We start from the raw sequence: 21,554 nt of genomic DNA, 5'->3' as shown, positions 1-21,554 counted from the left end.
GTTAGTGTGCCATGGGTTGGAGCCAGGTCCCAGTGTAGGAGTGGGCGTTTACCTTGGTCGCTGTATCGCCTTTGTTTGGAGGAGGAGCTACGTGGGGCAGCGACGTGCGCCGGAGACTGGCTGCTGCTAGACGGCCGCGGTTTGAGCAGGGAGGAGTCGCTGGCCTCCACCTGAAACACAGACACAGCTACACCTGTTACACCTGCCAACGTTACCTGCTGTCAACACTGTAACCACTTACCTCCACAGTCTTGCGTCCCAGCAGCAGGTAGGTGGCCGTAATGTCATCGTACTTCATCTTGGAGAGCGAATCAGTGATTGCATCTCTGGAGTAGCCCATCCCCACCATCAGGTCTGACAGATCAATACTGACAGTCAAGTGTGTGTCTGTCTGCGTCTATGTGTGTGCGTCTGTGTCTGTGTGTGTACCGATCCTCTGCTCGTCTCTGATGTTCAGCTCTGGTTCGATGAAGGGTTTCATCTCGTCTTCATCAGAGCTGCTGTTGATCCACCGATCCTTCATGATTTGCTGATAAAAGAAACAACGTAACGTTCAGGTAACGTGTTACCCGGTGAGGGTTAGCCATTATAAACAGATAATTACATAATTAGTACCCTCACTATCACTGCTGTACTGATTATTTATCATGGCTATATTGACTAGGACCCAGTAATTGTTGTCCTGTGTGAGGGACCTGAGCTGTGGTGTAATGATGTCATCTCACTCTGTGCTAATGTCACAGGACCAACAGAGTAAACATTTCATGGCAACAAAGGAGCCAATATTTTTACAGATATCATGTTTCTGATGCTAAAGATCAAACTGTGTCAAACCAGCATTCAAGGAGGCTCACGGAACCGTGATCACACACACACCATTCATCATATGTAAGAATGGGAAACACACACACACACACACACACACACACACACACACACACACACACACACACACACACACACACACACGATTAGCTGATTCCTGTAATCAGGCTAAAGTTCAGTCAGCTGTGCGCGTTGTTCAGTTCAAACTGAGTGGAAACATGAAAACAGACCAAGCTGCCACAGTAACCAGCAGCTCATGACACCAATGCATAATTAGGTAATCAGGTTTCTGACAAGCACACGAACCACAGGAAGGTGCCGTTCTATCTATACCGAGTCGCACCTCAAGACAGATTCTTCAACATTAAGCAGCACATGACAGAGGACAGAGATGTATAGTGTTATGACCCAGTGATGTGTTTGTTGGTGTTGTGCCTCCCACCGGAGGATGGTGGCGGTATTTTCCCTTTTTTCTCTCCTAGGAGGTGGACACCTGGGCGTGGCTGCTAGGTATCTGGGTGGAGTCTCTACACACCTTCCGACTGGATAATTGATGGACCACCTCCAGTACTTAACGTCCGGATGACAGTCACCTGGGAGTGTTTTGGAACCCCGTTGACTCGGTCACAGAGTTGTGTGTTGTGTCATTGTAGTGCAGGCTGGAGTATTCACGTGTACCTCTAGCCTTGCCATGTAAATAATTGTAAATAAGTTAACCAGTGGCGGTCACTTTTTTGTTCCTTTGCTGTATAACTTTCACTGTCGCAGCCTAGTAGGCGTGAGAAGCCGTTTTCTTTTGTTGAACAAGTTTTCTCCTGTTTTTTGTTAGATAGTTAGGTAAGTGACTTGTCTTTTGTTTTGGCTTCTTTTTATTTTGGTGTAGGGAAGACTAGGGATTGTTTTATAGGGAGTTTTGTTTATTGTTTTGGCATTGCTCACTGCTGATGAAAATAAATGGCTGCTTAAATACTTAAAAAAGGTGTCGTTGTTGGGGTTTGTGCGTGGGTGGGAAGTGAGTGGGGCAAACTATTTGTTACGTCTATTTACTTGCCGGGACCAGAACGTAACATATTGGGGGCTCGTCCCTTTGGTGGTTCTTTTTGTGGCTTGTTTTCTTGGTTGGCGGTTTTTTCTTGTGTGGGGGGTGTGTGTGTGTGTGTTAGGATGGAGTTTAAGTTGGAGGACTTCACTCTGAGCCCGTCTGCGGAGAAGCTGGATAGGTGTAAAAAGGCTGACCTCTTGCTTGTTGCTGAATTCTTTGATGTGACTGTGCCGTTGACTGCGAAGAAGAAAGAGCTTAGGGAGCTCCTGTGTGTCCAGTTGACGGACAGGGGGTTGTTTGGTGAGCCGGGTCCTGCAGGGGGGGTTGAGCTGGGGGCTGTTGCTGGTGTTTCTGCCCCACTGAAAAATCTCCCTTTTCCACCTAGCCCTTCTGTGGAGGAGCTGCGGGTAACGCTGCGCATTAAGGAGGTGGAGCTAAAGAAACAGCAGTTGGAGGTGGACGCTATGCACTTGAGGATCAGGGCTCTGGAGGTAGAGAGGGGAGCCTCTGTGTCTGCCAGTCCTCCTGTACCTCGGTTAGCCCCGCAGTCACCATCCCCGCAGGTACCCTCCCCGGAGTCATCATCCCCGCAGTCGCCATCTCCGCAGCCACCGGCCCCGATGCCAGGTGGTGGCTTTGATGTGAGTAAACACATCAAAATGGTGCCGGCGTTTCGGGAAACTGAGGTGGATTCGTATTTCACAGTGTTTGAACGTATCGCAGGTGCGCTGCACTGGCCAAAGGATGTGTGGTCTCTTTTACTCCAATGTAGATTGGTGGGGAAAGCTCAAGAGGTATGCACCGCTCTTTCTCTGGAGGACAGTTTTGACTATGATACGGTGAAGGCTGCTGTCCTGCGCGCTTACGAGCTTGTGCCAGAGGCTTACAGGCAGAGATTTAGGGATGGGAAAAAATCCGCCAACCAGACCTATGTGGAGTTTGCCAGAGAAAAGAAAACTCTGTTTGATAAGTGGTGTCATGCTACAGAAGTAAAAACCTTGGAAGACCTGCGTGAGTTGGTGACGTTAGAAGAGTTTAAAAATCAACTACCAGACACTGTGGTAACCTACTTAAACGAACAGAAGGTTACGACTCTCGCCGCTGCTGCTATACGGGCTGATGAGTTTGTGTTGACACATAAAGTGGTGTTTTCGGCTCCTGCTCACAGTTTTCCGTCTTCCAGTAGCCCGCCCAGATGGTCTCCAAGGGGCACCCGCCGTGCCATCCCCTCATCCATTGAGAACCGCGTGTGTTTTTTTTGCCATGAGCAGGGACACCTTATTGCGGTTTGCCCTGCTCTGAAGAGAAAAGAAATGACCAGGGAGGGTACATCTCCTTCCCCAATAAACCTTCTACAGACAAACTCTCCTACTTGGGGGGAGGTGATGGCACCCGAAAATGATAAAGTAGATAAGGAGTTTAAGCCGTTTGTGTCAAACGGTTTTGTTTCCTTGATAGGAGAAGATCGGCGGACTCCTGTCAGTATTTTGCGAGACACTGGTGCGAAACAGTCGCTCATTCGTGAGGGGGTCTTACCGTTTTCAGCTCAATCCTGTTGTGGGGCGGATGTGTTAGCCTGGGGAGTTAGGATGTGTGTAATACGGGTTCCTTTACACTTGGTGCAGCTTTCGTCTCAGTTTTTGTCTGGTGAGGTTAAGCTTGGGGTGCGACCCCAGTTACCGGTTGCAGGTATTGACATCATCTTGGGAAACGATCTAGCTGGCGGCACAGTTTTTCCGTCGCCAGAAGTAGTCGATATACCACTTACAGATAACAGTGGTTTCGATCGTGCCACATCAAAGGCTGTTCAAACCGTCAGTGTAAAGACATTTAGGCAGAGGAGAGGTGCGAGTGGATCCCAGCAACAGCAGCAGCAGAATAGGAGGCAGCCCAAGGGGACGAGAAGAACAAATATTCAAACCACAAGGGTCGCTGAAGCCACCATGCAATCAGACCCAAGTAGATTCACTTTTCAGGACAGTCAGCAGCAAAATGCTGAAACCAGGCCACCTGCTAGAAAAAGACAAGGACCTCGACGGCATAGGGACCGCAGAAGAGGCCAGCTGATGGTGGCTAATGCTCCATCTCCCACCCTTAAATTTGACACAGACTTTGATTTTGATTCCTCCAACGCGCAATTCATTAAGGAGGCGCTTGAGAAGAAGTTACAGGAGGGGCTGAATCTAAAAGATGGGAATTCTGAGGGAAGGGAAAAGGAGGGGTTGCAGCTGAGTTCAGGGGAGGATCATTTTGGTCCAAAGTGCTACTATGACAAAGCAAAGTTTTTCTTTGACAACATCTCATCTGATAATGGGCTCAGACTGACGTGGGCAGAGGAGCGAAAGCGCAATCTGGAGACTTTTGGTGTCCCTGGGCGGTTCCTGAGGGGCCAAGGATTCAGAGGTGGACGCCAGTGTTTTGGGGGCGGGTGCAGTGCTCGTGCAGGAGGATGAAAATGGCATTGACCACCCAGTCTGTTTCTTTTCTAGAACATTTCTAAAACAGCAACCAGCGCCTCATGCGTTGGTCCTTACTCCTACAGGATTTCAACATTGAGATCCGATATATAAGAGCTTAGAGAATGTTATGGCTGATGCCCTCTCTAGGTCGTAAATCAAACATCTTTGTGTGGGGTTGGATGTTTGATTTTTTTTGGGTGGGGGAAACTGTTATGACCCAGTGATGTGTTTGTTGGTGTTGTGCCTCCCACCGGAGGATGGTGGCGGTATTTTCCCTTTTTTCTCTCCTAGGAGGTGGACACCTGGGCGTGGCTGCTAGGTATCTGGGTGGAGTCTCTACACACCTTCCGACTGGATAATTGATGGACCACCTCCAGTACTTAACGTCCGGATGACAGTCACCTGGGAGTGTTTTGGAACCCCGTTGACTCGGTCACAGAGTTGTGTGTTGTGTCATTGTAGTGCAGGCTGGAGTATTCACGTGTACCTCTAGCCTTGCCATGTAAATAATTGTAAATAAGTTAACCAGTGGCGGTCACTTTTTTGTTCCTTTGCTGTATAACTTTCACTGTCGCAGCCTAGTAGGCGTGAGAAGCCGTTTTCTTTTGTTGAACAAGTTTTCTCCTGTTTTTTGTTAGATAGTTAGGTAAGTGACTTGTCTTTTGTTTTGGCTTCTTTTTATTTTGGTGTAGGGAAGACTAGGGATTGTTTTATAGGGAGTTTTGTTTATTGTTTTGGCATTGCTCACTGCTGATGAAAATAAATGGCTGCTTAAATACTTAAAAAAGGTGTCGTTGTTGGGGTTTGTGCGTGGGTGGGAAGTGAGTGGGGCAAACTATTTGTTACGTCTATTTACTTGCCGGGACCAGAACGTAACAATAGACTATCAGGATATCCTAAAGACTCCTTGAAAAGCCTCCAGTTGATTTAAAATGCTGCAGCAAGAGTACTGACAGGGACTAGAAAGAGAGAGCATATTTCTCCTATAATGGCTTCCCTTCATTGGCTCCCTGTTAAATCCAGAATTTAAAATCCTGCTCCTCACATAGGTCTTGAATAATCAAGCCCCATCTTATCTTAATGACCTTGTAGTACCATGTCACCCCATTAGAGCACTTTGCTCTCACACTTACTCTTAGAGTATTTAAAAGTAGAATGGAAGGCAGAGCCTTCAGTTTTCAGGCCCTTATTCAGTGGAACCAGCTTTCTGTTGGGATTCAGGACACAGACACTATCTCTACTTTTAAAATTAGGTTTCAAACTTTCCTTTTTGCTAAAGCATATAGTTAGGGGTGGATCAGGTGACCCTGAATCTTTGTTTAGTTATGCCGCAATAGGTGTAGGCTGCTGGGGGAATCCCATGATGCACTGGGTGTTTCTTCTTCACTCACTATGTGCTAATAGACCCCTCTGCACGGAATCATACTTGTTATTAATCTCTGGCTCTTTTCCACAGCATGTCTTTGTCCTGTCTTCCTCCACCCATCCCTCCCTGAGCCTGGTTCTGTCGGAGGTTTCTTCCTGTTAAAAGGGGGTTTTCCTTCTCACTGTTACCAAAGTGCTTGCACATTGTGGGTCATATGATTGTTGGGTTTTCTCTGTATGTATTATTGTAGGGTCTACAAGCACCTTGAGGCGACTGTTGTTGTGATTTGGCGCTGTATAAATAAAATTTAATTGAACTGAAACATGAAAGATGCACAGGTGGCTTCAGAGACTTAAAGTAAAAACCTGAAACGAGTCAGCGTTGTGCACTTCCTGCTAGGGCTGTTCGATATAACGATATATATCGGATGACGATATAAAAACGTCTATCGTTTCATTTTACACAATCGTTTGTTTCGTGGTGTCGCAAAATAAATTGTTTACGGCAATATTTTTTCATCGTTTTGATGGTCACTGTTTTGGCTATATTAATTTCTTAAAGTTCGCTATTTCTCTTATATTTAATATAACCACACTACGGACGGACAAGCGCCTGTTTTTATGCGTTATGGTTAGCAACAACGACGGTAACACCATCGCGTGTCCGCTTGTTTATGTTCCACATAAACCTTTCACAATAAAGCTCAAGATCCTGTTGAGACTTTTCAAAATAAACTGAATCACGTGAAAGAGCAGATTATTTACGGATGAGAAGTAAAAAAGAGCCGCCAGGTGCTAAAAAATAGACCTTAGACTCAAACGTTAGAACAGGCTTTTCCCCGCAGCACGCCGTGTAATAAATACTCACAAAGAAAACGGTGGCCGTTACAACTTGTGTCTAAAAATGTATCGTTTCATGCATCGGTTAAAACACTCGACTCCAGCTACATGACACGCAGCTGGAAACACTTCACGCAAATTGAGCTGCCCGAGATTCACAGAATTTACAGAAAACGTTACATTTTTGTGATTTATATCGTTATTGGGACGATAGAATTCTTATATCGGGATATGAGATTTTGGTCATATCGCACAGCCCTACTTCCTGCACCCTCGTCCAAGTCGATAGGTTTTTAGTTCATGTTTTTGTTTTCATCTGTTTATCCTTCACTCTGAATTGAACTGAATTATGCATATATGATGTATTGATTATGTACAGATGATGTATTGATTATATTGCTGATGTAGTGGTTCACCTCCAGTGTTCCTCTCTTGCCCGGGTTCAGCACCAGGAAGCGTTTCAGCAGGTTCTCACAGTCCGTCGACATGTAGAAGGGGATTCGATATTTCCCTCGCAGCACGCGCTCCCTCAGCTCCTGCACACACACCAATCACTGTCATGTCCTGATACTGCAGGACATCCTCAGACCTCCCTGCTCCTCACCTTCAGGTTCTGCCCGTCAAACGGCAGAGAGCCACTGACCAGCGTGTAAAGGATCACCCCGAGACTCCACACATCCACCTCTGGACCGTCATACTTCTTACCCTGAAACAAACACGCACAAGCATACGTCACAAATACACACACACTCTATACTCTGCAGCTTCACAGAAAACCACACACACCACAGACACCTTTGTGCGTACCTGGAAGAGCTCAGGTGCAGCATATGGAGGAGACCCACAGAAGGTGTCCAGTTTTCCTCCAACGGTGAACTCGTTGCTGAATCCAAAGTCTGCGATCTTTATGTTCATGTCGGCGTCCAAGAGGAGGTTCTCCGCCTGCAGAGTAGCAGAGACCATTTGTTAGGAACACATGGAAGCCTGTTTATAGCTGGAGTGAAGTCTGCATTGTGACAGTAAGCACAATGCAGACATAAGCTGGATTCAGCTCTCTAAAACAGAGGAAAACCTCAATGCTTCAAAGTCAGCCTGTGTGTGTTTGTGTGTGTGTAACTACACTCTGTAGTAATACAGTTGTAGGAGCTAACATGGAGAGTCAGAGTGGTTGGCTCACTGTACATGACTGTAGCCTGTATATCAAAACATGGAAATAGGTGAGCAGCTAATGCTAAGTGCTAACCTATTCCTACACTAATAAACGAAAAATAAAACCAGAGAGAAAATAAAAATACTGCAGTTAGTCTGACGCCTCGAGCGTTTTCATCCTCCTGCTGTTTTTAAATTTATGCGATGACTGTAGGGGCGTCCGATGTTAGCCCCGCTCTGAACCCTCCCTCCTTCCTGCTCTTATCCGTCTTTAACAGGACCTGACAGGAAACGGATCACCAAGCAGGACGCTCAATTTCTCACTTTTCCACAACCAGAAGAATCACCCCCGATGCTAGACATCAGAGAGAATGCAGCTTTTAGGGAGCTGCTTCCATTTTTACATACAGTTTGATAACTTCAGAAGAGGAAATCGAAAACACCTGAAAACGTTAAATTTCAGATGTGAAGGTGATTCCACACCTGCAGACCTCTCATATAAAGTTTAGGTGGGGCTTCAGAATAACCGCCCGGGGCGTTACCTTGAGGTCTCGGTGAACGATGTGCTTCTGATGGCAGTACTGGACTGCAGACACAATCTGTGGAGACACACACGGACCTGAAACACTTGGGTATTATGCGATGGATAGTACTGCCAATGTGTTACCATGGTAACGGCAGTGTGTGCATGTGTACATGTTACCTGTCTAAATTTAGCTCTGGCCTCCTTCTCCTTCATCCTACCATGAGCTACGAGGTAGTCGAATACTTCACCTGCGCGCACACACGCGCACACACACACACACACACAGGGTTCAAAGGTCACACCTGTCCCAGCCTCTGATTGGTTTAAAATATATGAAGAACTAACCTCCGCTGGCGTACTCCATCACTAGGTACAGAGTCTTCTCCGTCTCAATCACCTCGAACAGCTTCACTGCAAACACGTACATGTGTATACACACACAGACAGACAGGGTTCAGATAATGTAAGAGAGCTCAGCTCGCTCTCTTACATTATCTGAACCCTGCGTGAAGCCATTAGGCTGTACTTCCATGAAGTACAAGGGGAGTTCTCTGCACTGAACTCAGGCTCAGTGCAGAGAACTTCCCTTGTACTGAGGCTCTTAGAGCAGAAACAGAAACCAAACTGATCGCAGCAAAGAAAAACAAAGTCATGAACCACCTGATAGAAGCAGCGAGGTGATATGAAACAGCCGTGTGACGAGGTTCTGCCCCTCACCTGTTTAACCCCAGGAAAATTACAAATATGGCATCTGAGCAACTCTGGTCGGTCACACAGGTGCAGTGATGACGTGAGGAGGTACTCACCGATATTCGGGTGATTTAAGATCTTCATTATTCGGACCTCCCTGTAGAGCTGAGACACAGACAGGAAACAGACAGCGTCAGGAACGCCAGGATGAATCACAGACGTCATCAAGAACGATGGGAACAGTTTGGTACGAAACAAAGTTCCTGTCTTTCAGAGGTCAGCTGCGTGTGAGAGATGACGCAGCGCTCTAACCATTTCTTTCAAAGTGAGCTGTGTGATTACGGAACAATGATCAATAATTATAACGTTAAAAATCACATCAATGCCTCAGCACGGCTCCTGTAAAAACCATTCCTGATTAAAATCATCCCAGCAGCACGCAGACACTTGCAACTGAAGGTACATCAGGTCAACTCACCTATAACACCTGACTGTTTCAGACCAGCCTGAAAACATCCAGGTGAAAGGTCATCATCTTGATGTGAATTATGATGAACGTCAGCTCCCTGCGCCATTAAGAACACAGAGTCGGGCTACTGTCAGACGTTAGTCTAGCTTTATTTTTTTAGGGTGAATTCTGAGCGGTGAGCTCAGACTAAGGACGCATGTATGATCTGTGACCACAGGTTTGGTAGTCTGCACAAAGCACAGGCTGAGATTTGATGGCAGAATCACATATTAAAAACACGTTTTTCCTTGAACTTCAGCAGCGAGTCAGTAAACCAGCTCCAGATGAGTGTTTTCATGTTTCCTGCTCAGGTAAACCTAAAAACACCGTTCTCTGCTTCAGCCTGACTCTTTCTAAATAATAATAATTTGAACCATTTCAGTGTAATTTCTGCTGCGACACTTGTGAGCACATTACTTCCTGTCAGGTGACAGTGCTCACCTTCTGCAGGCTGCTGGGGTTCAGCTGGGTCTTATCGATGATCTTGATGGCGACCTGTCAGACACACACAGGTGATCAGTGCTCTGTAGGGGGTCTGGGATATTTCCCAGCAGTCCCCGGGACTCATCTCACCTCCCATCCTGTTGGGATATGTCGAGCCAGCTTCACTTTGGCAAAGTTTCCCTTCCCGATGGTTTTCAGCAGCCGGTAGTTTCCCACATGCGGTGACTCGTCTGTGCCAGACGCCGACGAGTTTTTACAGCGGGCGGAACGGACAGAGCGGGATGGCACCTCGCTGCGCCCGTCGTCCACCGAGGCATGCTGGGAAATAAACACACAGTCAGCATGGAGCATGGTCCCAGCTCAAAGTATCTGTTCATGTTCCAACCCTTTTATCCAGCAAGCACCTGGTAGCAGTGGATTGTGGACATATCCCAAAATCATAGGTCAAAATGATGAAGAATAAAGAACATCACAGTACTCACTGATATAACATCAACGCTCACTAACATGACATCGCAGCGCCCAGTGACATAACGTCATGCTCACTGACATGACATCAGTGATCATGATGATGATGATAATAATAATAATAACAATAATAACAATGGATTGCATTTCTATAGCGCTTTTCTAGGCACCCAAAACGCTTTACAATTCCACTATTCGTTCACTCTCACATTCACTCACTGGTGCAGGCAAACCACAGTTGTAGCCACAGCTGCCCTGGGGCAGACTGACAGAAGCAAGGTTGCCATATCGCATCGCAGCACCTACATCTGCGCTTTATTGGGATGTTTTTATTATGTCTCTTGGCATTAGAAACACTGGAGCTGCTCACTCAGGAGGATGTTCACCTATTTAATGATGAAGTCTGAGCTTCAGGTAACCCCGTGATGCAAACCATATATAGGTAATATTAGCAGTGGTCAAAGGTCAGCGGTCAGATTTCTGCAGTCACGAGTATGTTATTTACATTTATCAGTAAACAAACAGTTTTATTAAATAGAAACTGAACTAGAAACTAAGTAACTCACTGATCTGTTTGTTTGTTGTTGTCTAACTTTTCCAAACGAAAAACATACGCGCACTCACGTGCTCGGGGTCCCGCTCGTTCACGGTGGGCAGCGGGGTCCTGGCGGACATGTTCCAGGGTCACAGTGAGCCAGGGTCGTTAGTTTCGGTCATGAAGCCCCCGCTCCGCTCCGGAACACCTGCGTGACGTCAGCCTGAGTTTACCTAAGCAGGTTCCCACGCAGCATCACCGGCCCCGGTCCTGGCTGCACGCCGGGCGGGTTATCTGTCCCGGCTTGGCTCGTCTCGGCTTCTTGTCCGGCTTTCTGTAACCGGCATCGACCCGAACGGAACCGGAGCACCAGTTCCTCTTTGCTGGCGGCTAGCTGCTAGCAGCCCGGCACTACCGGGTGTGCGCGTACGCGGAGCCTGTCCGGTGGCGTGTGGTGGCTTCTGGCTCGGGGACACGGTACCGGTTCGGTTCAGTCAGGGTCTCCTCATCCTCTACGGCAGCCTCACCGTTAGCCGCTACGCTAGCCAAGATGGAGGACTAACCCAGCCCAGCGCGCTGACGGGATGTGACGTTACAGACAGCGTGCGAAAGGATTGGTTAGCCGAGCGGCGGCGTTTGTTGTTGCTGGAGTGTTTACGGAGGCCTTCAGCGGTGAAGGGCCGGAGGTCCGCATTAGTATTTCTGAACCGTTCAATGTCCTTCAATGCACATATTATACAAACATGTAAGACTGCTTTCTTCCATTTGCGCAACATCTGTAAAATCAGAAATATCCTGTCTCAGTGTGATGCTGAAAAACTAGTTCATGCATTTATTACTTCCAGGCTGGACTAGTGTAATTCATTATTATCAGGATGTCCAAAAAACTCGCTGAAAAGCCTTCAACTAATCCAAAATGCTGCAGCAAGAGTACTGACAAGGACTAGAAAGAGAGAGCATATTTCTCCTGTATTGGCTTCCCTTCATTGGCTTCCTGTTAAATCCAGAATTGAATTCAAAATCCTGCTCCTCACATACAAGGTCTTAAATAATCAGATCACATCTTATCTTAATGACCTTGTAGTACCATATCACCCTATTAGAGCACTTTGCTCTCGCACTGCAGACTTACTTGTTGTTCCGAGAGTATTTAAAATTAGAATGGGAGGGAGAGCCTTCAGTTTTCAGGCCCCTCTTCTGTGGAACCAGCTTCCAGTTTGGATTTGGGAGACAAACACTATCTCTACTTTCAAGATTAGGCTTAAAACTTTCCTTTTTGCTAAAGCATATAGTTAGGGCTGGACCAGGTGACCCTGAATCCTCCCTTAGTTATGCTGCAATAGACATAGGCTGCCGGGGATTCCCATGATGCACTGGGTTTTTCCTTTCCAGTCACCTTTCTTACTCACTATGTGTTAATAGACCTCTCTGCATTGAATCATACCTGTTATTAATCTCTGTCTCTCTTCCACAGCATGTCTTCTATCCTGTCTTCCTTCTCTCACCCCAACTGGTCGCAGCAGATGGCCGCCCCTCCTTGAGCCTGGTTCTACCGGAGGTTTCTTCCTGTTAAAAGGGAGTTTTTCCTCCCCACTCTCGCCAAAGTGCTTGCTCATAGGGGGTCATGTGATTGTTGGGTTTTTCTCTGTATCTATTATTGTACGATCTACGGTACAATATAAAGCGCATTGAGGCGACTGTTGTTGTGATTTGGCGCTATATAAATAAAATTGAATTGAAACTCAGTCACTAAATACATTTCACACTTGCACTGGAAAAATGTGAACACAACTCCAACACAGCTGTCACCTTTCACACACAGCAACTCAATACTGAACACACACGTTTGTAATGATGTGATCAGACCATTTGAGCAAAACTCTGCGACATCAGTATGTGTAAGAAGGTGTGAACTACACTCAGCAGCAACGCTTTCAGCATATCATTGCATCTGTAGCTCTGTACCCATGTTAGTTCTGACCTACAATGCCATGGTTGTGCTCTCAGCTAAACTCTGGTCATGAGACAATTACAAACTCTACCTCAAACAAACTTTACAGCTTTAACAAAGTGCTTATTTTGTAATCACGTATTTTAAGTTTTAAGTTCATTTTAAGTTTTTAATTAATGTTATCCTTTTTATTATCTTATCTAAGACATGTTTAACACTTTCCAACAAATAAATGAACTAAATTAAACATGAATTTATCACAGAAACATATAAAACAAACACCTTTATTTAACTGTCTCAGGGACAGTTACATCAACTGTTTTCTCCTGTGTTGTTAACCCTGAATGATTCTTGGTCCTGACATTTGCATCATCAGAGAAAGGCCACAAAATCAAATAGTTTGACCATAAAATCTCAGAAGTATTTGAGATTGTTGCAGTAACATCACTAAAGAAAAATATCTTCCCATGTCACTGTGCTTTCACTGCAAAAATTTCTGGCACAACTTCACCTAGTTCCAAGGTGCACGGAGAGGATGAAATAATTCACAATGCAGGAACTCCAGCAACACTTAGGGGAAGATGAACAACTTTAATAACTGACCAACGCATTTCGGCTTGTGGCCGAATGTGATGACCCTGATGAAGGCCACAAGCTGAAACGCATTGGTCAATTATTAAAGTTGTTCATCTTCCCTTAAGTGTTGCTGGAGTTCCTGCACTATGCTTTCACTGGAAAATATAAAATGTTGACATTTTTTATGTAAAACAAAAAAACAACAAAATCTAAAGACTTAGATGGTCTAATGAAATCTGTGAATCTGTAGATTCATCGGTGTTTCCATCTGAGAGTGTATACAGCAGCACTGACCTTGGCTTTAGAAATCCACCTGTGAAAGAGCAAATATGAATGCTGTTGGGTTTTCTTGTTTTGCATGCAGACTCAGTGCTGCTTGTCTCCTCTTGGAGTTTTCTTATTTAAACGTTGGTGGCTTTTGTTTCAGCCATCTGTCTATCAGGAAGACGTGACGAATTTATATTCAATAACCACAAAATAGACAAATACAAGATTAAATATTTTATGTATCAAATATACATGATTATACACACAGAGTTTCTATAGAAAATAACACACACACAACAAAAAAAAAAGCATAACATGGAAATTTGACATAGTTTGAAAGGATAAGAATAAAGTTTCATAAGACCTCTTTTTTTTTTTTTAAATGACAGCTGCACCCCGTTCTGAATTATTATTCCATAGTTTTCATTTATATCTCAAACATCTTATTCATCATGCTGTTCCATTGCTATGTTTTCATTATCATAATTTTTGGGAGATATGATTATTCATTATTACAGAGTTATGAATTTCGTGATTTTATGACATTCATAAACTTTTGTTACTTCATCTGTCATAAATCATTTGACAGGGGTCATAAACACGGGGCATCCTCTCTTCGTGCAACAATAATAATAATACTAATAACAATAAAAATAAGCCTTGATGAATATTTTACCAAAACAGAAAACTGCATTTGTAGCTCTTCAGCGTGGGTCTGAGGTACTCTTGTATTTCCTGCGTCTTGGATCTGATCCTTGTTGAGGTTATTGTGTGATTCATCTCTCAGCACTGATTGGTCATGTCACTAAGGCTACGTTCACACTGCAGGCGAAAGTGCATCAAATCCGATTTTTTTTTACCCCATGCAACCCATATCCGATCATGGTATGACAGTGTGAACGGCACAAATCTGATATTTTCAAATCCAATCTGGGTCACTTTCGTATGTGGTATATACAGTATCCAATATATATCCGATGTTTTAGAAAGCGACTGCTGTTTGAATGGTCATGTCGCATTAAATCTGTCTTTTACGTCACTGACACAAGACAGACGCCAATTATCAGCGCCGGAGAAGCACCCGAGAAGACATCCCGTGTAGATGTTAGTGAAACTGTTGGGAAGACAACTTGAACATTTTATGTGTACTGTATAATCTGCAGATTCTGACAGAAATCTGCAACTATCCTTTGAAGCGCCGCTCCTCTCTAAAACAGCAATAAGGATAATTATTAGGTTATTTACATTATTATGTAAATAACAAAATAACTTAAAGCAAAAATTGGGAAACATAAAGTCCGAAGTCTTTATATTAAGGGCCATCAGTCAAACAATACTGTTTGGTCTGGGTCTAAACAGAGCGCGTTGTGTGTGACATCTTCTTTTGCGCATGCGGGCCGCTTTGAGGGTGCACACTAGAGCGCGTTTGCTGTCGCATTTTATCTGTAGTGTGAACAAGCAGACAAAAAAATCGGATTTGATCAAAAAATCGGAATTGAGCATTAAGACCTGCAGTGTGAACTTAGCCCAAGACTGTGATGATGAGTGAACAGGAAGCATTCACATCGGGGATCTGTTTGTGTGTTCCTGCCTCTGAGGAATCTTGTTCGTACAGTGGCAGTGATGAGCTTGTGATCACTGACTGATTGACCGGGCTTGTTTTGGAGCAGAGCTCTGGATTATTTGTGCAGATGTGATCGATGTACATTGATGTGGATTATCACACTTTATTTTCCTCTCTGATCTGGGTCAGACCACAAAAACAAAAAATCAGAGACAAAATTTGTCCTGTCCTTTTTTTTTCTTTGATTCAGTCAATGGTACAGTCTCCCAGGAGGAAAATGTCTTCATTTAATACCATTTCTGTTTTTTCTTGAAATAATGTATTTTCCTGCTTGGTGCTCTGTAACAACAACTCTGGTTTGGTATGTGGCAGGTAGATCATCTTGAGGTCTTTGTGATCCAAGTCAGAGCTCTGAATAACTGTCATGTGACTGTGAACTTTGATCCTGATTTATTATGATGGAAAGTGCTGTGGAAGTTTTCCATTAAATAAAGCCTGCTGACGAGCGGTGAGCGATAGCTAACATTCTTTAATCACAAACAAAGAACAGAAAACCGAAGCTTGGTGGAGAGCCTGCATGATCGCGGGGCAAACGGTCAGCAGAGTCTCACCCGAGCCTAACATGGCTCTCAGTTAAATACCTTCTCCAGGAACAAAAGGCAGTACACAGCTGTTTCACACCTTAAGGTTTACACTCCCTTGCTACCTCCCAGAGTCCTCGAAGAGACAAAAGACTCTACCTGTGGAGTTGTCTGCTTCCCCCAACTTCCTTACTATAGCCCCACCATTTGTCTTACAGTATGAGTGTGAAACATGTTTAAATCCAGTAGCACCAAGGCATCATACAATAAAATAATGTGATTAATACATAAATAAAAGAAATTCCTATACAAAAGTGTCCTCTCTGCGTCCTTCAGCTGAGAAGCTTTTGGCCTGATTCTTAGTCTCCTGGCCCAGGTTCAGTCTGCAGTACAAAGACCTCACAGTTATCATGCAAAGAGTACAAACAGAACTCACATACACTAGATAATCTCAATAAATCTCAATATCATGAAAAAGTTCTGTTTTGTTACTAATTTTCATATATTGTCATAAAACGCTGCGTGAAGCAAGTTAGGGTGGGACCCAAATGCAGGACTCTCAGGCAGAACTAAACACAAATAGCTTTAATCCTGGATTCACAGGATGAGCAGCGAAAGTAGGGAAACACTAAAAAGACGAACGCACAGAGGGACGAGGGAGATCACGATGAGGAACAGAAGGAAATGCAGATTCTGGGCAGAGATGAAACACTGAGCTACGTTAGGCTACATTCGGACAGCAGAGAGAGGGAGACAGCTCTCCTTGGTCCTTCCATGCAGAGCTGGTAAATCATGAATTAAACACATATTGTGAAAAGCTGAGTTCAGTCTCAATGCCACACCCTGACTACTTCCAGACATACCCTTTGACATGATTGTTGCCCCACAAACCAATTTCTCTGAGCAACATGGAGCCTGTCACAGCTGGGATAAAGTCAGAGGTTGGGCACACCTGGTTAGATCTGTTGGAACCACGCTGATGACGAGTCAGTCACCTGCTGCTGATTGGAGTGTCATAAAAACACCTGCTTACAGCTGTGCCAGCTTGCTTCCTGAGAAACTTGAGACACTCACGTCATACTTCCTACTCTAAACCCGCCAAGCTGAACAGCAGCAGTCACAGAAACAGGAAGCATATTTACTAGACTTGTAGTCAAGACTGCCTAAACTGAGACCAAGACAATACCAAGACCAGAGGGTATCGAGACCAAGACAAGACCAAGACCAAGTCCAGGCGAGACCAAAACCAACACCAAGACTGAGACAAAAAAAGTCTTTAAACTGCAGTCAGATGCTGCTTCGTTTACGGGTGTCAGCCATATATATGTGTTTTTGCGAAGCACTCGCACATCCCTCCTCACTGCTGTCTACTGTCTCACTCACTTACTGAGAGGACAGACGCACGCTCCACTCGACTGTCGCATCTCTCACCCTCTCTGTTTTTCACATAATGATATTATCCTATATCCTCGCATGTGATTAGCCACAATATGGAGGGATTGGAGCATAGCTGAGCCACTGTGTGAGAGCTGAACAGCGAAAGGAAATTAAGTGAGGAGCCGGCTCTCGCTCAATGGGAGTCGACTCTGATTCACTACAAAGCACTCTCTAAGCACGGCTCTTAGAGCTGACGCTTTTGCGCATGACACATTATAGAACGTTACGTTGTGTGTCATGGATACTGTTGACTCCAGAGGCAGAGCCAGACATTTTATACACCAGGGGCTTAGCCCTAAAGGGTAGTATGCATGTGGGGGTTGGGGCTGACTGAAAGATTTATTAGGCTGTGTTTTGAGTTTTGTTCAAAAAAGAATGACCTCATATAGGAAAAATATATATATCACATATGCAGGACACCTTAAACTAGTTTTTTAATTAAGCAGCAAGACAGAACAAAATCGGGGCTGTATCAAAACACGAGGACTAAACCCCAATTCAACCAGAACCCAGAACTGATCTGGAAGTAAAACAGGACTACAACAGTTCAAAATCAGGACTACTTAGGACTTAACCAAGACAGAACCAGAATCAAAACTAGATGATAGTAGCACTAAAAATCATTATAGACCTGCACTACACTTATTTTTTAATTCTACCAAAGTACACTATTTAGATTCAGAAAGGTACTAAATACATGTTCTGATGAGTTTTGGCAAACAACCTTTTGAGTAAAAGGTCTGTCTCACCTGGCTCTTGTTCCATCTCTGTTCTGTCCTCATTCTCCTCTCCATCTCCCTCTCTGTTCCTCTCTCTCCCTCTTTGTGCTGACAATCAAGCCAAACACCAACATCATCAAATATACAGTTGAAACCGGATATTTACTAGGGGTGCAACGATACTCGTATCGATATTGAACCGTTCGATACAGTGCTTTCGGTTTGGTACGCATATGTATTGAACAATACAACATTTTTTATTTGTTTTGTCAACTTTTCTTCTGACGATGCTGTCTGTGTTGATCGCTCAGTGGATCTGCGTTCGAGTACTCCGCCTAGGCTGCACTGTCGAGTGTAGATCCACTGAGTGCAGCGCAAGCTAGCAAGACAGAAGCTAAGCTCATTGCAACATGGCAACTCCCTCAGCGCTACCCGAAACTGAATCTCCCCCACCCTCATTCAGGTCAGGCATTTGGAACTATCTTGGTTTTCATGTGAAGCATGACCCCGATAGTAAGTGCGTCATGGACACAAAAAAAAAAAAAGTTTGTCATGGACAAAAGTAAAACAGTATGTCGGATGTGCCACGCAACGGTCAATTTGTGGGAACTAGTGCGTTAGCGCAGTTAGCTTGTTAACGCATTGACGCCGTCCAGCCCCATGCACGGGGCGATCCTCGGTAACTTGTTAACGGAGATTTGTCATTTTAATGAGATTAACGCTGACAGCACTAGTGGGAACACAACGAATATGACAGCACATTTACGCCGACATCATCCTAGCGCAAAGACAAGTGGAAGCAGACAAAAACAACAAGCAAGCATGCTACAAACTTTACCCGAGTCATTTAGACAGCCGTTAGCACATTAGTCTGCTTATGGGGACCTGATATGTTTAATATGCTGCTGAGAATATAGCCCAGAAGAAGCGTATAGTATAGCTTTTATTTTGGAAAGAGCTATTTCTCTGAAATAAACTCTCTTTTCCAAAGATGAGTGATTTTCCAAAGATCAGAAAGATTTTTATTTTGTTGTTTCAGCAACATTAAATTTAAAAACTGTACTTTTGAGTTAAAATATATATTTATAATTTTAATAAATGATAAATTAAAAAGACATGAACATTTTTTTTTGTATTGAAAAAATATCGAACCATGTGACCAAATTATCGAACCGAACCGAACCGTGAATTTTGTGTATTGTTGCACCCCTAATATTTACATACTCTTCAGATAAAAACACAAACACTTTTTTAATTGTAAAACATCAAATCGGATTAAATGTTTATTTTTTTAGATTGATAAATATAAAAAAACATATTTGTTAAATTTAAAAGTAAAGAGAGAAATTGTATGTATTTCTTAATTGCAAATGGCACCCAAATTGTATTCAAAATTGAGCCACACTTATGGAGGTCCACAATTCTTTTCCTGGTGTTTTGGTTGATATCTCTTGATTTTCCCATGACAAAGAAACAGGCTCTGTGTTTTGGGTGTGCCTTATATGCATCCACAGGTGTGTCACCAATTTACTCCCATGGACTCTACTAACCTATCAGAAGCTCAGAATGGAATCGTCTGGAGTTATCTTATTAATTAACAATAAACTTAGTGTATATGTACTCCTAAATTTGATGAAAGTGATAAAAAAGAGACAGCTCTCTCTCTCTTTATTCTGACATTTAACTAATTCAAAAGATCTTTCAATATTTATTTATCTAAAACAAACAGGTTTACTCTAAATTGATGTTTAACAGAAAAAAAGTTTTTATGTTTTTTCCCTAAAGTGTATGTAAATATCTGGTTTCAACTGTGAATATACTGCTGTTTATTGAAATTCCTCTTGTTTTGCATAGAAAAATACTGAACAACATACAAAGCATAATATTGTGGTGGACCACTAGAGGGCTCCACTCACACCCAGTGTTACCTCGGACAGGGGGCCCCAGTTTGTTTCTGAGCTTTGGTCTGCTATGGCTGACGGCCTGGGGGTCAAGGTCCAGCATACCACCCGCAAGCTAACGGGATGCGCGAGCGGTTTCACCGGTCACTTAAGGTCACTCCGGGCTTCCTTAACAGATGGCGACTGGGTTGACCGTCTTCTGTGGGTTTTGGTGGAATTGCGGTTAAAGAAGACCTCAGGGTTTCCCCAGCTGAACTGGTCCTCGGCCAACCCCTCCGGGTCCCAAGGGAATTCTTACCTGAGAGCCCCCCCCGTGTTTCGATACCAGGCACGATGCCCATAGGACTCCGCTGCGTCCACCATATGATGGGTTGCCCTCTGTCAGTTCCCCACCCCCCCGGTTCAGCCGTTCCGGCCGTTTGCTTAAGCCCCGGGTCCTGGACTAGTTCTGCTGGGTGTTCGGTGGGGGCATGTATGGTGGACCACTAGAGGGCTCCACTCACACCCAGTATTAACGAAGTGTGTTCCTGTGTTTTGTGGCGCGATATGTGCAGTTGATGTTGGAGAGGAATAAAGAAGGAGTGAGAACTGAGAGCTCTGTGTCGTTGATGCTTACCTCCACAATATATAAAATAACATCTACCTGAGATTTTTCTTTGAAAGAAGTCCCTTATTGTTGTGTTCATCAGTACATAACTGAAACCAATTTAAAGTGCTTTATTCAGCCGCGGAGGGTAACAACTGGAAATATGAAATAAAAACACATGTAAGCTAAGACTCTCTAAAAAAGACAGCATTGTTGTTGTTCGGCTTTTCATTTTGCCATTTGTTGATTCACTCGAAGAGCAAGTAACGTAATATGGGCCAAGTGATCCGTTTGATATAAATCTTTTGTGATACACCGTCATATTTACATTATTTGTACAGTAAGAATGATTTGCTTTGGTACCTGGTCAAAGCTCTCCTCTGTCTGCAGCCAAAGGCTGTCCAAATTCATAGGCTGTGTTCCAATTAACGCTTGTCGTGTCCAAATTCATGGGCTGCATCCTCCTGAGGCCGCATTTGTAGACCGATTACGTCACAGTGACGCGCCGAAGGCTGTCCAAATTTGTAGACTCCTCCGAATGCAGCCGACAAATGCGTCCTCCTTTTCCCCGAATTTGAAGGACGTGTGTGTCCTGGGGGACCAATATTGTTTATATTGGTCCCCCAGGTGTTGAACGAATATATAAGTCACTTAGACAACCTAAAAATGTTATTGTTTGTCTTTTTTCAGTGTTTTATTTGTTCGTGAGTAAACCGGTTTGGCTGAAATTAAAGTTATTAGATTAAATTAAATAAAATAAAACTTTATTAATCCCCCGGGTGGATTCCTCCTTGGTTTTTTCACCGCTGAATAAACGTCAAACAGAAAACTGATTAAACAGAAATGTGAGACGGTTGAGAATTTACGCCAGTGTCCTGTTATATTTAAGATAGCAACCCAGTCAACACACATATGTGGGGCCCAAATAGGGAGCAGCAGGGCTAATATTTGGGGCCCACTTGGGAAACCCAACTGGGGTCCAGCTAATTTTGTCCTCAGTTTCCATGGTGGCCCCAAATGTGTTTTCCTAGATGGGTTTATGCTGGGTCCCAGATAAGCCCCAAATCAGGCCCAGTCAAAAAAAATATGTGGGGCCCAGATGGGTAGAAGCAGATCTGATA

The 21,554-nt window shown here is 44.2% G+C and overlaps 3 protein-coding genes across 7 annotated transcripts in view; 2 read left to right on the top strand and 1 right to left on the bottom strand.

The window, feature by feature from the left end:
* Window positions 1–5,483, top strand: part of LOC309690018 (uncharacterized protein) — a 43,603-nt gene extending 38,120 nt beyond the window's left edge. The window contains exon 2 of the mRNA XM_082506838.1: window positions 1,663–5,483. Coding sequence (XP_082362964.1) covers window positions 1,990–4,320 — 2,331 coding nt within the window. The 5' untranslated portion in view covers window positions 1,663–1,989 and the 3' untranslated portion in view covers window positions 4,321–5,483. The remainder of the gene's footprint in view (window positions 1–1,662) is intronic.
* The window catches only part of LOC309690019 (MAP/microtubule affinity-regulating kinase 3-like), a 29,769-nt gene extending 18,335 nt beyond the window's left edge, over window positions 1–11,434 (bottom strand). For 3 of the 5 annotated variants that reach the window (XM_082506840.1, XM_082506839.1, XM_082506841.1), the window contains exons 1-14: window positions 10,941–11,434; window positions 9,978–10,166; window positions 9,846–9,899; window positions 9,013–9,061; window positions 8,867–8,923; window positions 8,552–8,617; window positions 8,384–8,454; window positions 8,223–8,279; window positions 7,339–7,473; window positions 7,136–7,237; window positions 6,948–7,067; window positions 430–529; window positions 242–354; window positions 53–170 (exon numbers count right to left, since the gene is read on the bottom strand). In XM_082506840.1, the coding sequence (XP_082362966.1) occupies window positions 53–170; window positions 242–354; window positions 430–529; window positions 6,948–7,067; window positions 7,136–7,237; window positions 7,339–7,473; window positions 8,223–8,279; window positions 8,384–8,454; window positions 8,552–8,617; window positions 8,867–8,923; window positions 9,013–9,061; window positions 9,846–9,899; window positions 9,978–10,166; window positions 10,941–10,991 (1,282 nt within the window). In that variant the 5' untranslated portion in view covers window positions 10,992–11,434. The remainder of the gene's footprint in view (window positions 1–52; window positions 171–241; window positions 355–429; window positions 530–6,947; window positions 7,068–7,135; window positions 7,238–7,338; window positions 7,474–8,222; window positions 8,280–8,383; window positions 8,455–8,551; window positions 8,618–8,866; window positions 8,924–9,012; window positions 9,062–9,845; window positions 9,900–9,977; window positions 10,167–10,940) is intronic. The other 2 variants (XM_082506842.1, XM_082506843.1) reach the window with 1 other exon arrangement.
* The window catches only part of LOC309690025 (uncharacterized protein), a 228,990-nt gene that overhangs the window by 193,506 nt on the left and 13,930 nt on the right, over window positions 1–21,554 (top strand). The gene's annotated exons all lie outside the window — the stretch shown is intronic.

Source organism: Aulonocara stuartgranti, assembly GCF_965226115.1.
Source record: "Aulonocara stuartgranti genome assembly, chromosome: 15".
In the NCBI taxonomy this organism is placed as follows: domain Eukaryota; kingdom Metazoa; phylum Chordata; class Actinopteri; order Cichliformes; family Cichlidae; genus Aulonocara; species Aulonocara stuartgranti.
This window is presented reverse-complemented; position numbering and strand designations above follow the sequence as displayed.